This window comes from Rhynchophorus ferrugineus, unplaced genomic scaffold (assembly GCF_030347505.1).
Source record: "Rhynchophorus ferrugineus isolate W39M unplaced genomic scaffold, kcgeb_rfMv2 rfM9, whole genome shotgun sequence".
Taxonomy (NCBI): Eukaryota; Metazoa; Arthropoda; class Insecta; order Coleoptera; family Curculionidae; genus Rhynchophorus; species Rhynchophorus ferrugineus.
The window spans coordinates 37276022-37291268 of NW_027472588.1; the positions used below are offsets into that span (position 1 = coordinate 37276022).

Below are 15247 nucleotides of genomic sequence, written 5' to 3' on the forward strand. Positions count from 1 at the left end.
AAACACGATAGCAAAATTTTTTTTTATTCAAAATAATTCCATTCAAGGGTGATACACTGATTATAGCAACCCTCCAACTTTTCCATACCATTTTTGTAGTACGATTTGTTCTTTGCTTCAAAATGAGCCTCAGCTTCGGCGATCACCTCTTCATTCGATGACAATTTCTTCCCAGCCAACATTCCTTTGAGATCTGAGAACAGGAAATAGTCGCTGGGGGTCAGATCTGGAGAATACGGTGGATGAGGAAGCAATTCGAAACTCAATTCATGGATTTTTGATACGGTACATTGTCTTGGTGAAGTAGCACTTTCTTGTTCTTTAAATGCGGCCGTTTTCGGCCATTTCGTTCTTCAAACGCTCCAGTAACGCTATGTAATAGTCGCTGTTGATGGTCATTCCTTTTTCAAGGTAGTCAATGAAAATTATTCCATGCGCATCCCGAACATATAAAATAGACGCCATAACCTTGTCAGCCGACTGTTGCGTTTTCCCACGTTTAGGAGCGGGTTCATCGAGTGCAGTCCACTCGGATGACTGTTGATTGGACTTCGGAGTGAAATGATGGAGCCATGTTTCATCAATTGCCATATATCGACGGAAAAACTCGTGTTTATTATGCTTGATCATCTTCAAACACTGCTCAAAATCATCGACTCGTCGTTGTTTTTGGTCAAATGTGAGCTCGCGCGGCACCCACTTTGCACAAGCCTTTCTCATACCCAAATAATCGCGAATTATATGATGTACACGTTCAGTTGATATCTTTAGAGTGTCTACTCTTTCATTCAATTTCAATTTACTATCATTCAAAATCATTTTGTGGATTTTTTAATGTTTTCGTCGGTAACAACTTCTTTTGGGCGTCCACTGCGTTCACCGTCTTCGGTGCTTGACCTGTTATTTTCACCATGTCTAAACTTAACATACCATTCCTTGATGGTTGATGGGGTAGTGTCCGGAAACCCGGCATCAAGAAAATTTTTTCTTCAACTCTATTTTTTCCCCCCAAGAAGCACTATTTTATCAACACGCGAAATTCCTTTTTATCTATTTTTATCACAATAACAAAAGTTGCTTCACTCAAAATGCTTTAATTAACAAACTAATGATTCGACAGCTGGCAAATTTATAAACGCAGCTTTTGAGAGTTAGGGCTAACTAATAAACATAGTGATTTAATTCTAGTAACGCCATCTATGTGACGTGCCGAGGACTTTTCAATTGACCTGTTATTTTGGCTTAATATTCTGAAATATCCGAGGGAATAAACTTAAAATAAGATCATACCCATTTCAAGAGCTATAATGCCGATTTTCTTCACGCTCTTATATCGGAAACACATCGAAGATATTTAAACAAAATATTTCGACACGGATTGACGCTGAGAAACCGCGCTTCGAGCACGTGCAGAAACTAATAAAGTTATTTTTAACGACACAATGGGAAAGTGAGTAATATTCCGTTTCGACTCGCACAATGCGAGTTTTCCTCGAGAGTTCGCTCACGTTTCGTCGAACGTTCGTTCCATCGCTTCGAAGCCAAACACACAAAACGCGCCGAGATGGTCTCATTTCGCCGACAAAGCGAGAAGGACGTGCCCCGGCTGGCAGGACGACGGAAGAATGTTTTCGCGATCTTAAGCCGATTAAAATTCCCCGAAATTCATGCAAATTGGTTAATTTAGTCGTTGCGTGTGTTAGGTGAGCTGGAAATGAGGCGGATCAGATTCGACCGAAATATTTCTGATGTTAACGCATTGGATGTTCAGGTATCGGGTTCGTTTTGATGGTTGAAGAGATTTTATTATACTTATTGATCACTGTCCTGCTGTTTGATTTAGTTCTTCAGTTTAGATGTTGACATCGATGTTAACAACGACTTAAAAAATAAACATCAATTGAAAAACATCGATGTCATTATATTCATGAAATGTGTTTATTGTTACCGAAATTACAAAAGTTAAGGAAAAGAATTAACATTCCCGGTTTTTTTTTGGGCATACTCTGTAAAAAATTGACTTTGATAAGTGTTTTCCCGTTTAGATTGTTCCGTTTCTGGTATAGAAGTTGGCCAATTTTAGAAAAAACCTTTCGGAAGCTGTGAAAGTCGCTTTGCAAACCAAATACTTAAGAAATATTTTCTCTAAATTGGGGTAGATGGATTCTAGCACTTTTCATAAAAGCGATGCGTCTTGTTTTAAATCAATCAACTATGACAATGATCAATCATATCGACGCAAAAACTCGGGTTTATTACGCTTGGTCATCTTCAAACACTGCTCCGAATCATCAACTCGTCGTTGTTTTTGGTTAAAAGAGAGCTCGCGCGACAGCCACTTTGCAGAGAGCTTTCTCATACGCAAATATTCGTGAATGATATGATGTACACGTTCAGTTGATATCTTTAGAGTGTCTGCTATTTCATTCAATTTCAATTTACTCTCATTCAAAATCATTTTATAGATTTTTGTCTAAACTTAGCATACCAATCCTTGATGGTGGATTTTTTTTTTTCCCTTTAAAAATCAATATTTTATCAACACGCGAAAATCCTTTTTATCCATTTTTTTCCCAATAACAACAGTTGCTTCACTCAAAATCCTATAATTCACAAACTAATGATCCGACAGCTGTCAAATTTATACACACATCTTTTGAGGGTTAAGGCTAACTAAAAACATAAGGATTTAATTTTCGTAGCGCCATCTATGTGTAAGGCCGGTGTTCAATTGACCTGTTATTCTTTTCGTTAATAAGTTTATAATGATCTTTCCATATATATCCATGAATGATCATTTTCAGTTTATTCATTTTGGCTCCGAAACAGCCTCATGCATCTTGGAAATGTAGATTTTTGAAACGATAATCCAAGGGAGTGGCAACAGCAAGGATATCAACATTTTTCTGTTTGTAACCATCGTTCCTTCATTTTCTTAATTACGTTGTTTTTTTAAATTGTCTCCGATTGCCTGTTTTGATTGGAAGCCTGTCACTTTTATCGTAAGTAATCTGGTAAGTGGTATAACTTGAGGGCTTCTATTTTTATGTTTTCGCTATTTTAGTTGATCAAAACATTGTACTGCATAAAAATTATCTCTAAAACTCCAATTTCTTTGACAACACTGTATATTTACCTTCGCGTTGATTAAATAATTTTGAAAAATTTCACATATGAAAGTTAAATAAACACTAGTTCAGATAAGAATACTAGTTAGTGACATAAGGTACGTTGAAATATGAGTATATGACAAAATATTTTCTGTTCGGGATATAATTTAACTTGTTAATAGTTTTAAAAAATGTTAACAGTTAATTTCTGTAATTAGTGGTGTAGAGAACGTTCATGGAGACTAAGGTATATTATGAAATATCTAGAAATTTGCATCCAAATTGTGAATAAAATATAAATATTATAGTCTGTACAATAGAATCTAATATAATAGCAAAACTTAGTATATATGATATTACTGTAACGAAATTAAATACTAGTACATGAGTTAACAAAACATGTATAAATACTTGTTTATAAGTATAAGGTACTTGTATTTATTTTGATCAGCGATATCAATTGGTGAAAATGACAAGAATGATGGAACGTCCAAATTGCATTGTCGAAATTCATTACTTTCGTCTCTGACTTGAAAAAGACTACCGTCGAAACCCATCGGATATTTTTAGGAATGTATTGTGTTGTTTCCTCATATCCCGAATGTGCGTTTTGGTTTCAATGACTTTAAAGTGTTTATTTTATTGTCAATGTGAATAAGGACAAAAAAATTCGAATACAACTAATTACAAGTCTTATTGGATGAAATTAGCATGGCTGAGCTGGCATACGGTTCAAAAATGCTGAAATGAGAAATGGGAACACTGCCAAATATCATTATATGGTCCGCAAAATGGGAAAATGATGAAATATAATTAGAATATTGAACACAATCATCAGAACATGTAAATTACAAGAGAATTGAGCTAAGGCTTTATGATATGCTCCAGTTTGTAAGGCATGGTTTCGATTAAAATGCACACACACATTCGCACCTCAATTTCTTTTACAGGGATAGGAAAAGCAACTTTTGAATATCATCCTTGTTATAACACTGTTTATGTATTCTTTAAACCAATCAAGTTACCCATATATTATTAATATCTTATAAGAAAAACAATTATATAATTTCTACTGCCCCCATCAACAATTTACTACGATACTCAAAAGAATAACACGTATAAGATGAATTTTATCGATATTTTCAGGAAGCGGCTCAAAGATACACTGATACCAGTTGGAACATATACCGCCAAAGTCAAAAGCGCAAGGAAAATGAAACGGATATTCTTGCGAACAGTTCCAATTGCGATCCGGACCAATCAGATCGGCAATCAAACGAATCTGAAACGAAACAGTCGCAAAACGAAAATCAGAACGAGAACCAAAAACGTGCTCATCAAAATGATCCCGTAGATCTACTGTACGAGCCTATCAATAAGAACGTCCAGATAGAATCGGTAAGCTTGATATGTGCTGTGCAATACTAACAGTGGTTTTGGTGCTTTTGGTTACTAACAAACGAAACGTTTCGTTGCTTCTTGGACTTAATTATGACACATGGGCTGGAAAAGTCCCGGGCGTAACATAGAAAACGCGTCTTTTTTTTGTTCAAAATTGGCTTTATTCATCAACGTAATCTCCGTCAAGAATGATTTATCTTTTGCCTCAAAATAGGACTGTCACCAGTTGCTGTTCACTCAGATGACGATAGTTTTGATTTGAGTGAAATGATGGATCCATGTTTCATCCATTGTCGTATATCGACTAAAAAATTATCTCAGAATCATCAACAGGTTCTTGCTTTTGGTTACCAGTGAGCAAACGCGGCACCCTCTTTGAATAGAGTTTTCTCATAGTCAAATTTTCGTGCAATATAAAATCGAAAACTTTAGGATGTTAGCTAACTCACGCAACTTCACTTCTCAATCATTCAAAACGATTTTGTGTTTTTTATGGTATTATTCTTCTGGTATTAACACATCATTTGAACGACCACCACTGCATCATCAGTGTCTCTACGATCATGTTTAAAGTCAACAAACCGACGTTTTATTGTTGTTTCTGATGGAGTGTTGTTCCTTAGTAACACTTTTGAAGCCACTGCTTCGCTTGAACGGTATATTTTCCCATCAAGAAATAGTATAAACACATTATTTAGAATAGACAATTAAAAAGTATTTATCCAAAGTATTTGCCATTTGATTCTATATATTTTATTCATCTTTCCAGAAATTTATAGATTCCATTTCAAAAATGCAGTTTCTCATTTGAACTAAACCGTTCATCGAGCAATTTTTAAACTTGTTCGAATTCGACCAAGTGCTGCCTTGTAAGGTGTCTGGTCTGGATAGTAGCACGGATGTGATAACATTTTCCGTTAAAATTATTTCAATACTTTTCAAGTGATTTTTCTGTCTGAGACAGCGTATTGTTATGACTGTTCCTGCAAGTTTTAACACTTTATAATAGAGAATACCAATCGCCAGTGATTACCATGATCTTTTTGTCTTGGGGTTTTTGAAAAAAAAATTTTTTTCATCACCTGTTACTATTCGATGCATAAATAATTTCCTTTCATGGCTTTAATGCAGGATATCACTGGTTATTTTCCAATTGTTCATCATTCTGTCCAAATGGCATCCATCTTCCCATCTTCTAGGTCCATCTCATTGCTTGTGATGAGTTAATTATACTCTGAATATTTTATAGGTTAGAGATATAACCTCTTGTAACTATTGCGTTTACGTGTTCGAACTAATCAGACAGCATTGTGTCTCTTTTTAACTAGAATAAAATGAGAAGGAAAATATTGTCTGATTCTGAAACTAAATGAAATTGCGACAGGCAATACATTAAACATCTTGATGACGTATGTATAAAAAAAAACTTTGAGCAGATCTACTTTTTTCGCCTTTTTTGGCACCTACAACAAAATATTAATTCAAATAAAATAATGAAACTATAAAATATGATATGATAATGAAAATTTAATTTATTTTAACATTAGAGTATATCTAGTGCTTAATTATTAACAGCCACAATAGTTTCTAGGTTAGAGTTATTTTATTATATTTACATCGACATATAATCTATGACAACGGTGTCGACCAGTACCAAAAAAAATCGAATTTTATAGACCGATTCGGACGCATCAGACGTCATTCAGTCTCTTTTTAACTAAGAATAATGTTGATTAGTAAAATGAGAAAAAGATTTACGTTTTTATAAACTGAATTTGGTAATATATTCGACGGTGTTGATGACGTGCATTGGCTCTTTTATTGGAAAGACTGTATCTTACAGTGTAAGTTACAGTGTTACAGGTAAGTAAAATTTTTTAAACTTATTTTATTAACAGTGTCATAAAATTATGGATTGTTAAAAATGTATTGAAATAAAAATCAAGTGGATGGGAATCAATTTAAAACTTTTTCTATTTCTATTCCTAGACGACATGGCTTGAATTTCATATAGATTGGTTTAACTCATCATTATTCTAGATAATTAAGTATTGCCTATTATTATATCAATGTCGGTATTAGCAAATTGTACTATATTTATTGATGATTTCCTCTTCTGCAATCAGCTTGTCATTTACTATCTGATTACATCTATAAGCCGTAGTTAAATAAATTATGATGTCACGTTGACATCATTGTGCATCATTATTAGGGGGAATGATGATCATATTTTCATATAAAATCGTAAACATACTATTTTTTGATTTCTTGCATGATAAATTATGAGCTAGCGGACGCAAATTTACAGTTTATCAAAACTATTTTCTCGACTTTTTATGTCCATGAAAGTTAATGCAGAAAATCTTACTTATTTTTTATACATTGATTGGTATTTTTTTAATTAATTACATCGTACGTTACATATACTTCTTAAAGTACATTCTTAATATACATATAAGTTTGTTACTACTGTTTTGTTGTACTTGCATTAATACACATGCAAGGCCAGTACGGGATATATACATCAGTATGTACCTTTGAAATTAAAATAAAGTTAGTTAAACTACTTAAACTAAACTTGTAACACTTATTATACTATACAAGGTCGTGTGGTTTGGTTCGTTTCAATCTTCTGATTTCCTGTGTGTTGTCCAGTAGCTCTATTGCTTAAACGTTGCTGTGATTTAGAAACCTTATTTCATGTTCTAAAACGAAATATTTTATAACTTTGTAACTCCATTTCATATCGATATGATCGCGCAGTTCTTCGTTGGTTACGTAGCGATAAGCGTTGGTAATTTATAGAAGAACTGTTTCGGCAGCATTGGATTACTACTTGATTTGGTTTTAGGATTCAGGTGCGGTTAGACAAAGACGAATATTTCGAATATTTATTTCTATATGAACAGAATCTGATTATATGAAGTTTTTTTAATATTTAGTTTTTTTATATGACATAATCTAATTATATGAAGAATATATACCAAAAGTAGGCAGGATCACAATGTAGTAAACTAAAAATGCACTGCCACGTAGAGTTACCTTCTGGTGATGCGGACAGTCGGCAGGTTTGATCATTCTCAGAGTCAACGGAAAGCACCTCGAGTGGTCGCGTCATCCCCTGGCTTCACCACCCAAGGTTACCATATCGTACCTTCTGTCAGTACCACTTGTTGCCACCTCACCGTAGGTGCTAACTTCAGGTATGAACAACGCCTCGAAGAGATCTGTGGGCTGCTCAGAATTGTGGGAAAAAACGAAACATCTGAAGGGCGCTACATGATGTTTTAGAGTTCAGTCTTTGCGTCTCATAGATACAAGTTGGCTTTATAATTAACTAATAGAAAAATAATAAGGCAAAACTTGATTTTTGAATTCCTTTCTTATCTTTTTGTCTTAAAATTGAGATAATTATGTAAGAATGTATGAATTATTTAAATTTTTATCAATAAACAGTGTAAATTGAACTATTATTAGGATGTTGATACTAATCAACTCGAATAATATATGACTAGAAACTAATCAGAGCGAATTTAGTGACGTCAGTTCTCAGTGGTGGAAAAACTACAACTGTCTCAAATATTACATAATGCAAACATTTTTTGGACCACACACACCACTTACACCTTTAGAGTTCATAATTAATAAACACAATAAATTATTTTGATGCTTTGGCTTCCATCTTCATTTTTACTAGTTGTACTGTGACGTCATATATGAATAATTTTGACATCTAACGTAACTTGACCTTTTTTTTACCTATATTGCTTGAAGTTTAACAGGAAGAATAGGAAATCTATTGAATGACAATATTTAGATCATCAATTTCTTGACTTTTCTGTCCTCTTTTTTATCAGTAAATAATGTATAATCAACAGACTCTAATTGTAGTGCATGCAAATACTTTTTTATGTGTATTTTGGGTTGCGGAACACTAAACATACTTACGACAACCCGACTCTGTTATCCATCGTAACTGAACTATAGTTACTCAGAAAACAAAGAAATAAAGTTTATAGGATTATTTTTTTCGTACGTTACAAAATAAAATGTTATATATTAAATTATCATCCAATTTAATCAGTAAAATGGAATAAAAACAAACAAATTACCAAAAAAATCCATTTCACACAAATCAGAACCCAACTAACGTTTTAAACCGTCATCATAACATGTCATCTTTGCCAATAACGGCAATACATTTCTGCGGCCGCCCGTAGATTTTAGATAACTGCGATGCGACCGAACACAAAGAGAGAAAAAGGAAAAAAAATCTATACGGGAAAAAAAGGAACACGTTTCTAAACCCTGACCTGTATTTGACCTTGTGAGTAGAGACCGCATGAACTCGTACATTGCTGACTCGCCTAACAGAAATGCCTTTTGACGCAACGCCACTTTTGCCGTGTCTATTCTGCTCGATACGTATCATTTCGTCTCTTACCCACACAAAATCGAACGTCATTTTCCAGTTTCTGGTTTAATTGTTTTCACAAAGGCGTTAATCCAATTAATAAGAAAATCTAGATGCGTTTAAGAATATTTTTTAGGGTATTTATCGGGACTAATTAACTTTCTTGTTCATCAGCGATATAAATCTAGAAAAAACTTTAAAAAAGAAAAGGAAAAAAATAATTATAGAATACTATTAACATACAACTAATCATTTAATTTTAAACGAAGTAGAATTACTTTTATATTTGAATGTTCTGTGGCTCTGTAAAAAGGAATGGATTTTTTCTATGGAATGGAATAATACCCCACAAATGTGTTGTCGTATTTAATATGTTAATTGCTATTTTCAAATAATATACTATAAAAATATAGACAATACAATAGAACTTAAACAATACCTAAAAACTAAAGTTGTATAATAACTAACTAAACATATAACTAATCATAGAAAAAAACTAATTCATGACATAATTTAAAATGATGGCACAATAACTATTAGAGCTTTTAATAAAGTAAATGCTTTATTTATTATTCAACGGAAATATTTTTTAACAAAAATCGAGAGAGTAATTGAAATAGTAAAGAGTACCTGCGATTGCCATAAAAACAGTGAAAAGTATTTTACGATTTATCATTCCCAATTGTAACCTTTTTGCCCTATTTCATTAACAATCGTGAAAATATCGTTCCAAAATGCTGCTATATCACTACATAGTATAAAACAAAGTCGCCTTTTCTGTCCCTATATCCCTATGTGCGCTTAAATCTTAAAACTACGCAACGGATTTTGGTGCGGCTTTTTTCAATAGATAGAGTGATTCAAGAGGAAGGTTTATATGTATAATACATGCATAATATACTAAGGCAACATTGCTAATTTTAGAGGTTTCTAACGTGATGTCGTAAATTAACCTATTTTTTTAGGCTTATTTAGCAATTAGCAAAAACGCTGCCTAACCCTACGAGTTAGATCAAATTAACGTACTACAGTATTGTACATCATAAAAAGGTCTACAAAAAAGTCCGCGATCGTATATGTTTATCTTTTAGGGATAACCCACATTAACCATTTTTATTGTTTACTTTTTACGTGAGAAAATGGCTTTTTTTTTACGAAGCTATTTTAAGCAATACGGCATTAATCCTTATCGAATTAAGTACCTTAAATACAGTGTGCAATTAATATAGATCAATATGGTTCCTTACAGCATGTAAATTAAACAAATATTTTCGGAGATATTACAAATTTAAAATTTGCGTTTAAAAATGTGTAATGTAATAAAAATTGTATGAATTTAGATATTCCAAAGATAGCAGGAAATCTTCATAGTAAGTATAGGGGAAGAGGAATTGTTTTACTCCAAATTTAATGCGTGCAGGCCAAGGGCAGTAATGAATGAACCAAAAATACTGGATCGATTTTAATCATGTTTTCATTGAGTGACATAGGCATATATATTTTATGCCCGTGCAAAGTCGGAGCGGGCCGCTATGTTTTTATATACAACGTTCATATTTTTTCTGTAGTGTATTTAATTTAGTATCAGCATTGCACCCGTGCGAAGCCGGGGCGGGTCGCTAGTTATATTATATTAGGTACATTTTTGTCAAGGTCGCGACTTGGACGACAGAGCCAGAACGTTAAATATCAGTTTCATTAAACTAGTAGAACCAAAAATAGTAACTAAAAGTACACGACTGAAACAGTCGATAGCAAATAGTAACAATATCAGTCGGACCTGAAAACCGACTGAAAGCAGTCGATTGAAACAATCACTGGTAAAAAGTAGTAAAATCAGTCGGACCAAAAACAGCGACTGAAACAGTCGATAGTAAAAAGTAGTCAATTAGTAAACAGTCGATATTTCCTGACACTAGTTACCTGTATCGGAATTTTACGCTCCTTTTGGTCACTTAATAATAACAATAGTAATAACTGTAACTATGGAAGTGGTCTTTAATTCAATTAATGTAAAGATATTTAACTTTGTTTTTGTTGTTGATTGTTTTTTGACTATCGACTGTTTCGACTGTTGTCAGTCGATTGTTCTCAACGCTACAAATAACCCATATCACGTACGGGCCATACGGCCCTTGATTAAATGCAGCGAAACCTCCACTTAAAGATCAGTCTTCTTTTAGAGCGTTTTGACTGACACGGGGTTAGCGAAGTACCGCGCGGGTAAACGAGCTCGCAGAGCACGATCGTGTGGCTCAAATAAATGGTAGCGTCAGCGTAACTCGGTAGATTATTCCACTGGTCCACGTTATTTCCGTGGCTCACACTTCTATTACAGTTTTTAAATAATTTATTATAACAAGAATTGGCTTTTTGCTTTTTGGTAAATAATAAAACATATTTTAGTATTTTAGATAGATTACATAATTATTCCTTTCCGCTGCACTTCAGCGCTTATGCAATAGCTGCCACTGGAAATATAATGCACTGTCTGAAAAGTCGCGAGCCTAACACATAAATATAAAAAACGCTAGTTTTATTGCATTCACTACTTTTTCAGTTAGTACCAACCTTCAAAAGAAAGTCGTTAATATTTCATGATATTCTACTCATAAGTTTGTGAGTTATATTAGGTGTGCTAAGAGTGACAATACTTTTGTTGTTTTCAAAGCAATGGATCAAAAACAAGTTCGTGTTTTAATTTTACGCTGCTTACAATTTTCCCATTAAAAATACTTTTCAAGCAATGTCTTGAAGTTTGTTAGAAGGACTCCGCTTTATCAGAAACAACAATGAAACATTGGTTTGCTGATTTCAAACGTGGTCGTAGAAGCATCGATGATGCAGAACGCAGTGGACGTCCAAATGAGGTGGTAACACCACAAAACATTTTAAAAATCCACAAAATCGTTTTTAATAATCGAAAAGTGAAGTTTCTTGAATTAGCTAGCTGCTTGAACATCGTAAAGTTATCAACGTGTCAACGTAAGAACGTGTTGGTTTTATACTGTATGAGCATTTAACTATGAGAAAGCTCTGTTCAAAGCGAGTGTCGCGTTTGCTCACTGTTGACCAAGAGCAAGAACGTGTTGATGTGATGTTAACGTGTGACAATGGATGTTATATGGATCCATCACTTCATTACGGAATCAAAAGGTTCGTCATCTGAGTGGGCAGCAATTGATGACAGGCCTATTTGGAGGCAAAAGATAAATCGTTCTACAAAAGTGGTATTGAAATGTTAGAGCGGCGCTGGAATGATTGTGTGGATCTAGTTGGAGATTACGTTGATGAATAAAGCCAATTTTGAACAAAAACAACGTGTTTTCTTTGTTACGCCCGAGACTTTTCAGGCCATGTGTTAAGATAAATAACTTAAATAAAATTAGATTGTCCTAAAAAGTTCAAATTGGAAACGGTAAGTGACGTCAATGTTGCGTAGAATTTCCTTCGCGCTTGGTGTTCGACTTAACATCGGTGAATTTTGAAAATTTGTGTTTTTACCGAAAATAGTAAAATATTACTTTTAATGTATTTTCACTATATATTGTTATTATTATGAATCAATATTTTTGCGACTCTTTATTAATGTCCTCTAGCCTATTTAGAACTCCACCAGTAGTACGAAACCGTTTAAGCGACCATCGCGAACCGAAATCTGTCCCGACTAGGCAGCGCGTATCCGATTTCGAACTTCATAAATCAAAACAGGCACGCAAAAAGTATCGGGAAATATGCATAACGACCCGATCCGATCTGGTCATACGGGGCAACCCGACCACCGCATCACGAATACCTTCTTGGCGGCATACCCTTTGCTTCTCGCTGCAATTGCAAACCGATTTTGCAGCAGTACGCGCTCGGGCACTGGATCGACGGCGGGCAGACAGACGGTTCTCCCGCGTCATTTTACCTCCGCGATTACGTACGAGGATTCGGGGGTCTTGATTACGGGCCCGACTCGTTATCTATCGAATTCGGCTAATCGATATCCGCGAAACGGCGTATCAGTCCGTCGAAACAAGCGCGGCGACGAACCGTAGACTTGTTAATATTCGACAATTTATTTGATTTGATGTTATAAGAAGAAAGAAGGATTTTTCGCGAGTGTCAGTTGGTTAAACTTTTCAAGGATACCTGAAGGATTTACAAAATTGTTTCGTTGATCATCCGACGTAAGTTGTTATATCTCTTTATTTACAAATTAAACAGGTCTACACAAAATGCCTTAGAGGGTTTGTGACGTAGTCATTATGTTTTTGGGTGTGTTGAATCCAAAAAATTACTTCCTCTTCGACGGCATGTCTCTTAAATTAAAAGTGAATAAACTTGAAAAATATTATCTTATTTACAAACAATTAACGATACTTATTTTTTCTCTAACATTTATCTAACAACTATTTTCTTTTTCCCTGTGAGGCTCTTTATACATTTTCGCTGGTGGAAGAAACCTGGAATCTGGATCTGATATCATTAAGATGCTCCATTTTTCTAGGTATCGTTTCTTCATCCTTTAGTACCTTGGGGAAATCATTCATCTTGCCCTTTACTTATATGTCCCAAATTTTTTGGAAATTATTCAAGGTGGATTTTGTAATTACTATGCCAATTGCTAAACTATGACCCCTTATTATATTATTTATCGATTATATATTAGCAAAATCCTATTTGTCCATCATAAGATATTATCTACGGTTTGGTTTTTAACATTTCATTAATCCAAGGACATCTAAACTATATTATAATGTTAATAATTCCCTAGTAATATGTAATATATACTAATATGCTAGAAAAATGTTGAGATTTGTTTATATATTTTGAGGATCTTCCTGCATAGAGTGGTTGTTGTTTATGTTTATGATTGTCTATTGACACCAGCGTAATATCTGACAAGAAACAACCATACTGCCATCCTAGTCGCTGTTAACCAAGCTGGCTAAGAGCGGATATCTTCTAAGATGTGTCTTAAATGGGTCACTGGTCGACAACATATTTATAACGTTTTCACTTTATCCTTCATCTCTGTCGTACAAATTAAGTAAATTAAAAAAGGAAAATTTTAGTAAAATCTAAGTATTATCATTTTTTACTTATCTTATACAACTTTGTTTATTAATTATTTGTTTATTCAATATATTATTTTTTTTTATTTAATAATTGAATTATTTTATTATTGTATATTATATATTGTTTTGTTAAGAAAGGTTCTGAAATAATTATACCATGCTTTACTGCAACAATATCATGATTATATATCAACTATTTCATATACAGGTCAATTTTTTCTAAATTGAACATAAACAAATAAGTAAATACTGTTTTCTTTACGTAATAACATCCTTTTTTTTACATAATATTTCAAATATTATTAACACATATTTTCCCAATATGTTTGATATGTAACAAGAAAAAGAAATTTAAAACTTTATACAATAAAACAGCAAATAAAAACACTTAAACAATACCTTTATATATATAAATACAAAATTTCTTCTTCATTCAGATTTTTTACGAAAATGAAATTTCGCAATATAATAGTTTTGGACCTCACAGTATCAATTTAAGGGATAACATGGGGTTAGTAATGACATTAGTCCAATTTTTATATAGCAAATAAATCAGGTTATTTAAAACTATAACAAAATTATAAAAGGGTAAGAATTAATAATTTTTTACACCGCAACGTTAATGATTGGAAAACTGTTTTACAAATTATTTTTGTACTATTTACCCTACATATAGCTTTGTAAAATTAGTTTTAAATAAAGGCATTTCATTCTATTCTGTTTTGTTATTCAGTACATGTAAAATTCCTTTAAAATCCAAGTAGTTTTTTTTGGAATCTTGTTCACCAACTTCAAAAATGTTTTTTATAAAAAATAACTCTGATTTAACAATATGGAACATTGTTGGTTAGTCCCGCCTCTTGACAGGATTTTCCAAAGACTCAAAGACTTTCCAAAGACATTTCTCTTAATTATTTTTTTGTTAGGTTTTTATATAATAATAAATATTAAGTAACCATCTGCTGTTATAAAGAACAAGTTATTCATAAGAAGTAAATAGATATAAAGTTAATATTATGCTGCTAATTTTTATTGCCCGTAAGGTAATTTTAGACTTTCTTTTTTGCAGATAATCTATTCTATTACACAAAGCATATAAATCTTCCTTTACACTGTGAAGCAAAGACATAAATTGCTATACTCATATGATCATTTCTATATTTAAAATACCAAGGAATATGTTACAGCTCGTAAAGCATTTTCAGGAATTGTTTAACAATAATTTTCAATTAAAACTAACGTTATTTTAAAAATAG

The 15247-nt window shown here is 33.1% G+C and overlaps 1 protein-coding gene across 21 annotated transcripts in view; it reads left to right on the plus strand.

Moving 5' to 3' along the window:
• Window positions 1–15247, plus strand: part of by (focal adhesion protein tensin) — a 449419-nt gene that overhangs the window by 261650 nt on the left and 172522 nt on the right. For 17 of the 21 annotated variants that reach the window (XM_076414748.1, XM_076414751.1, XM_076414757.1 and 14 more), the window contains one exon: window positions 4257–4508. The exons of 2 other annotated variants lie outside the window; for them this stretch is intronic. In XM_076414748.1, the coding sequence (XP_076270863.1) occupies window positions 4257–4508 (252 nt within the window). Of the gene's footprint in view, window positions 1–4256; window positions 4509–12976; window positions 13101–15247 lie in introns of those variants that run through there. 2 more of the 21 variants (XM_076414772.1, XM_076414773.1) reach the window with 2 other exon arrangements.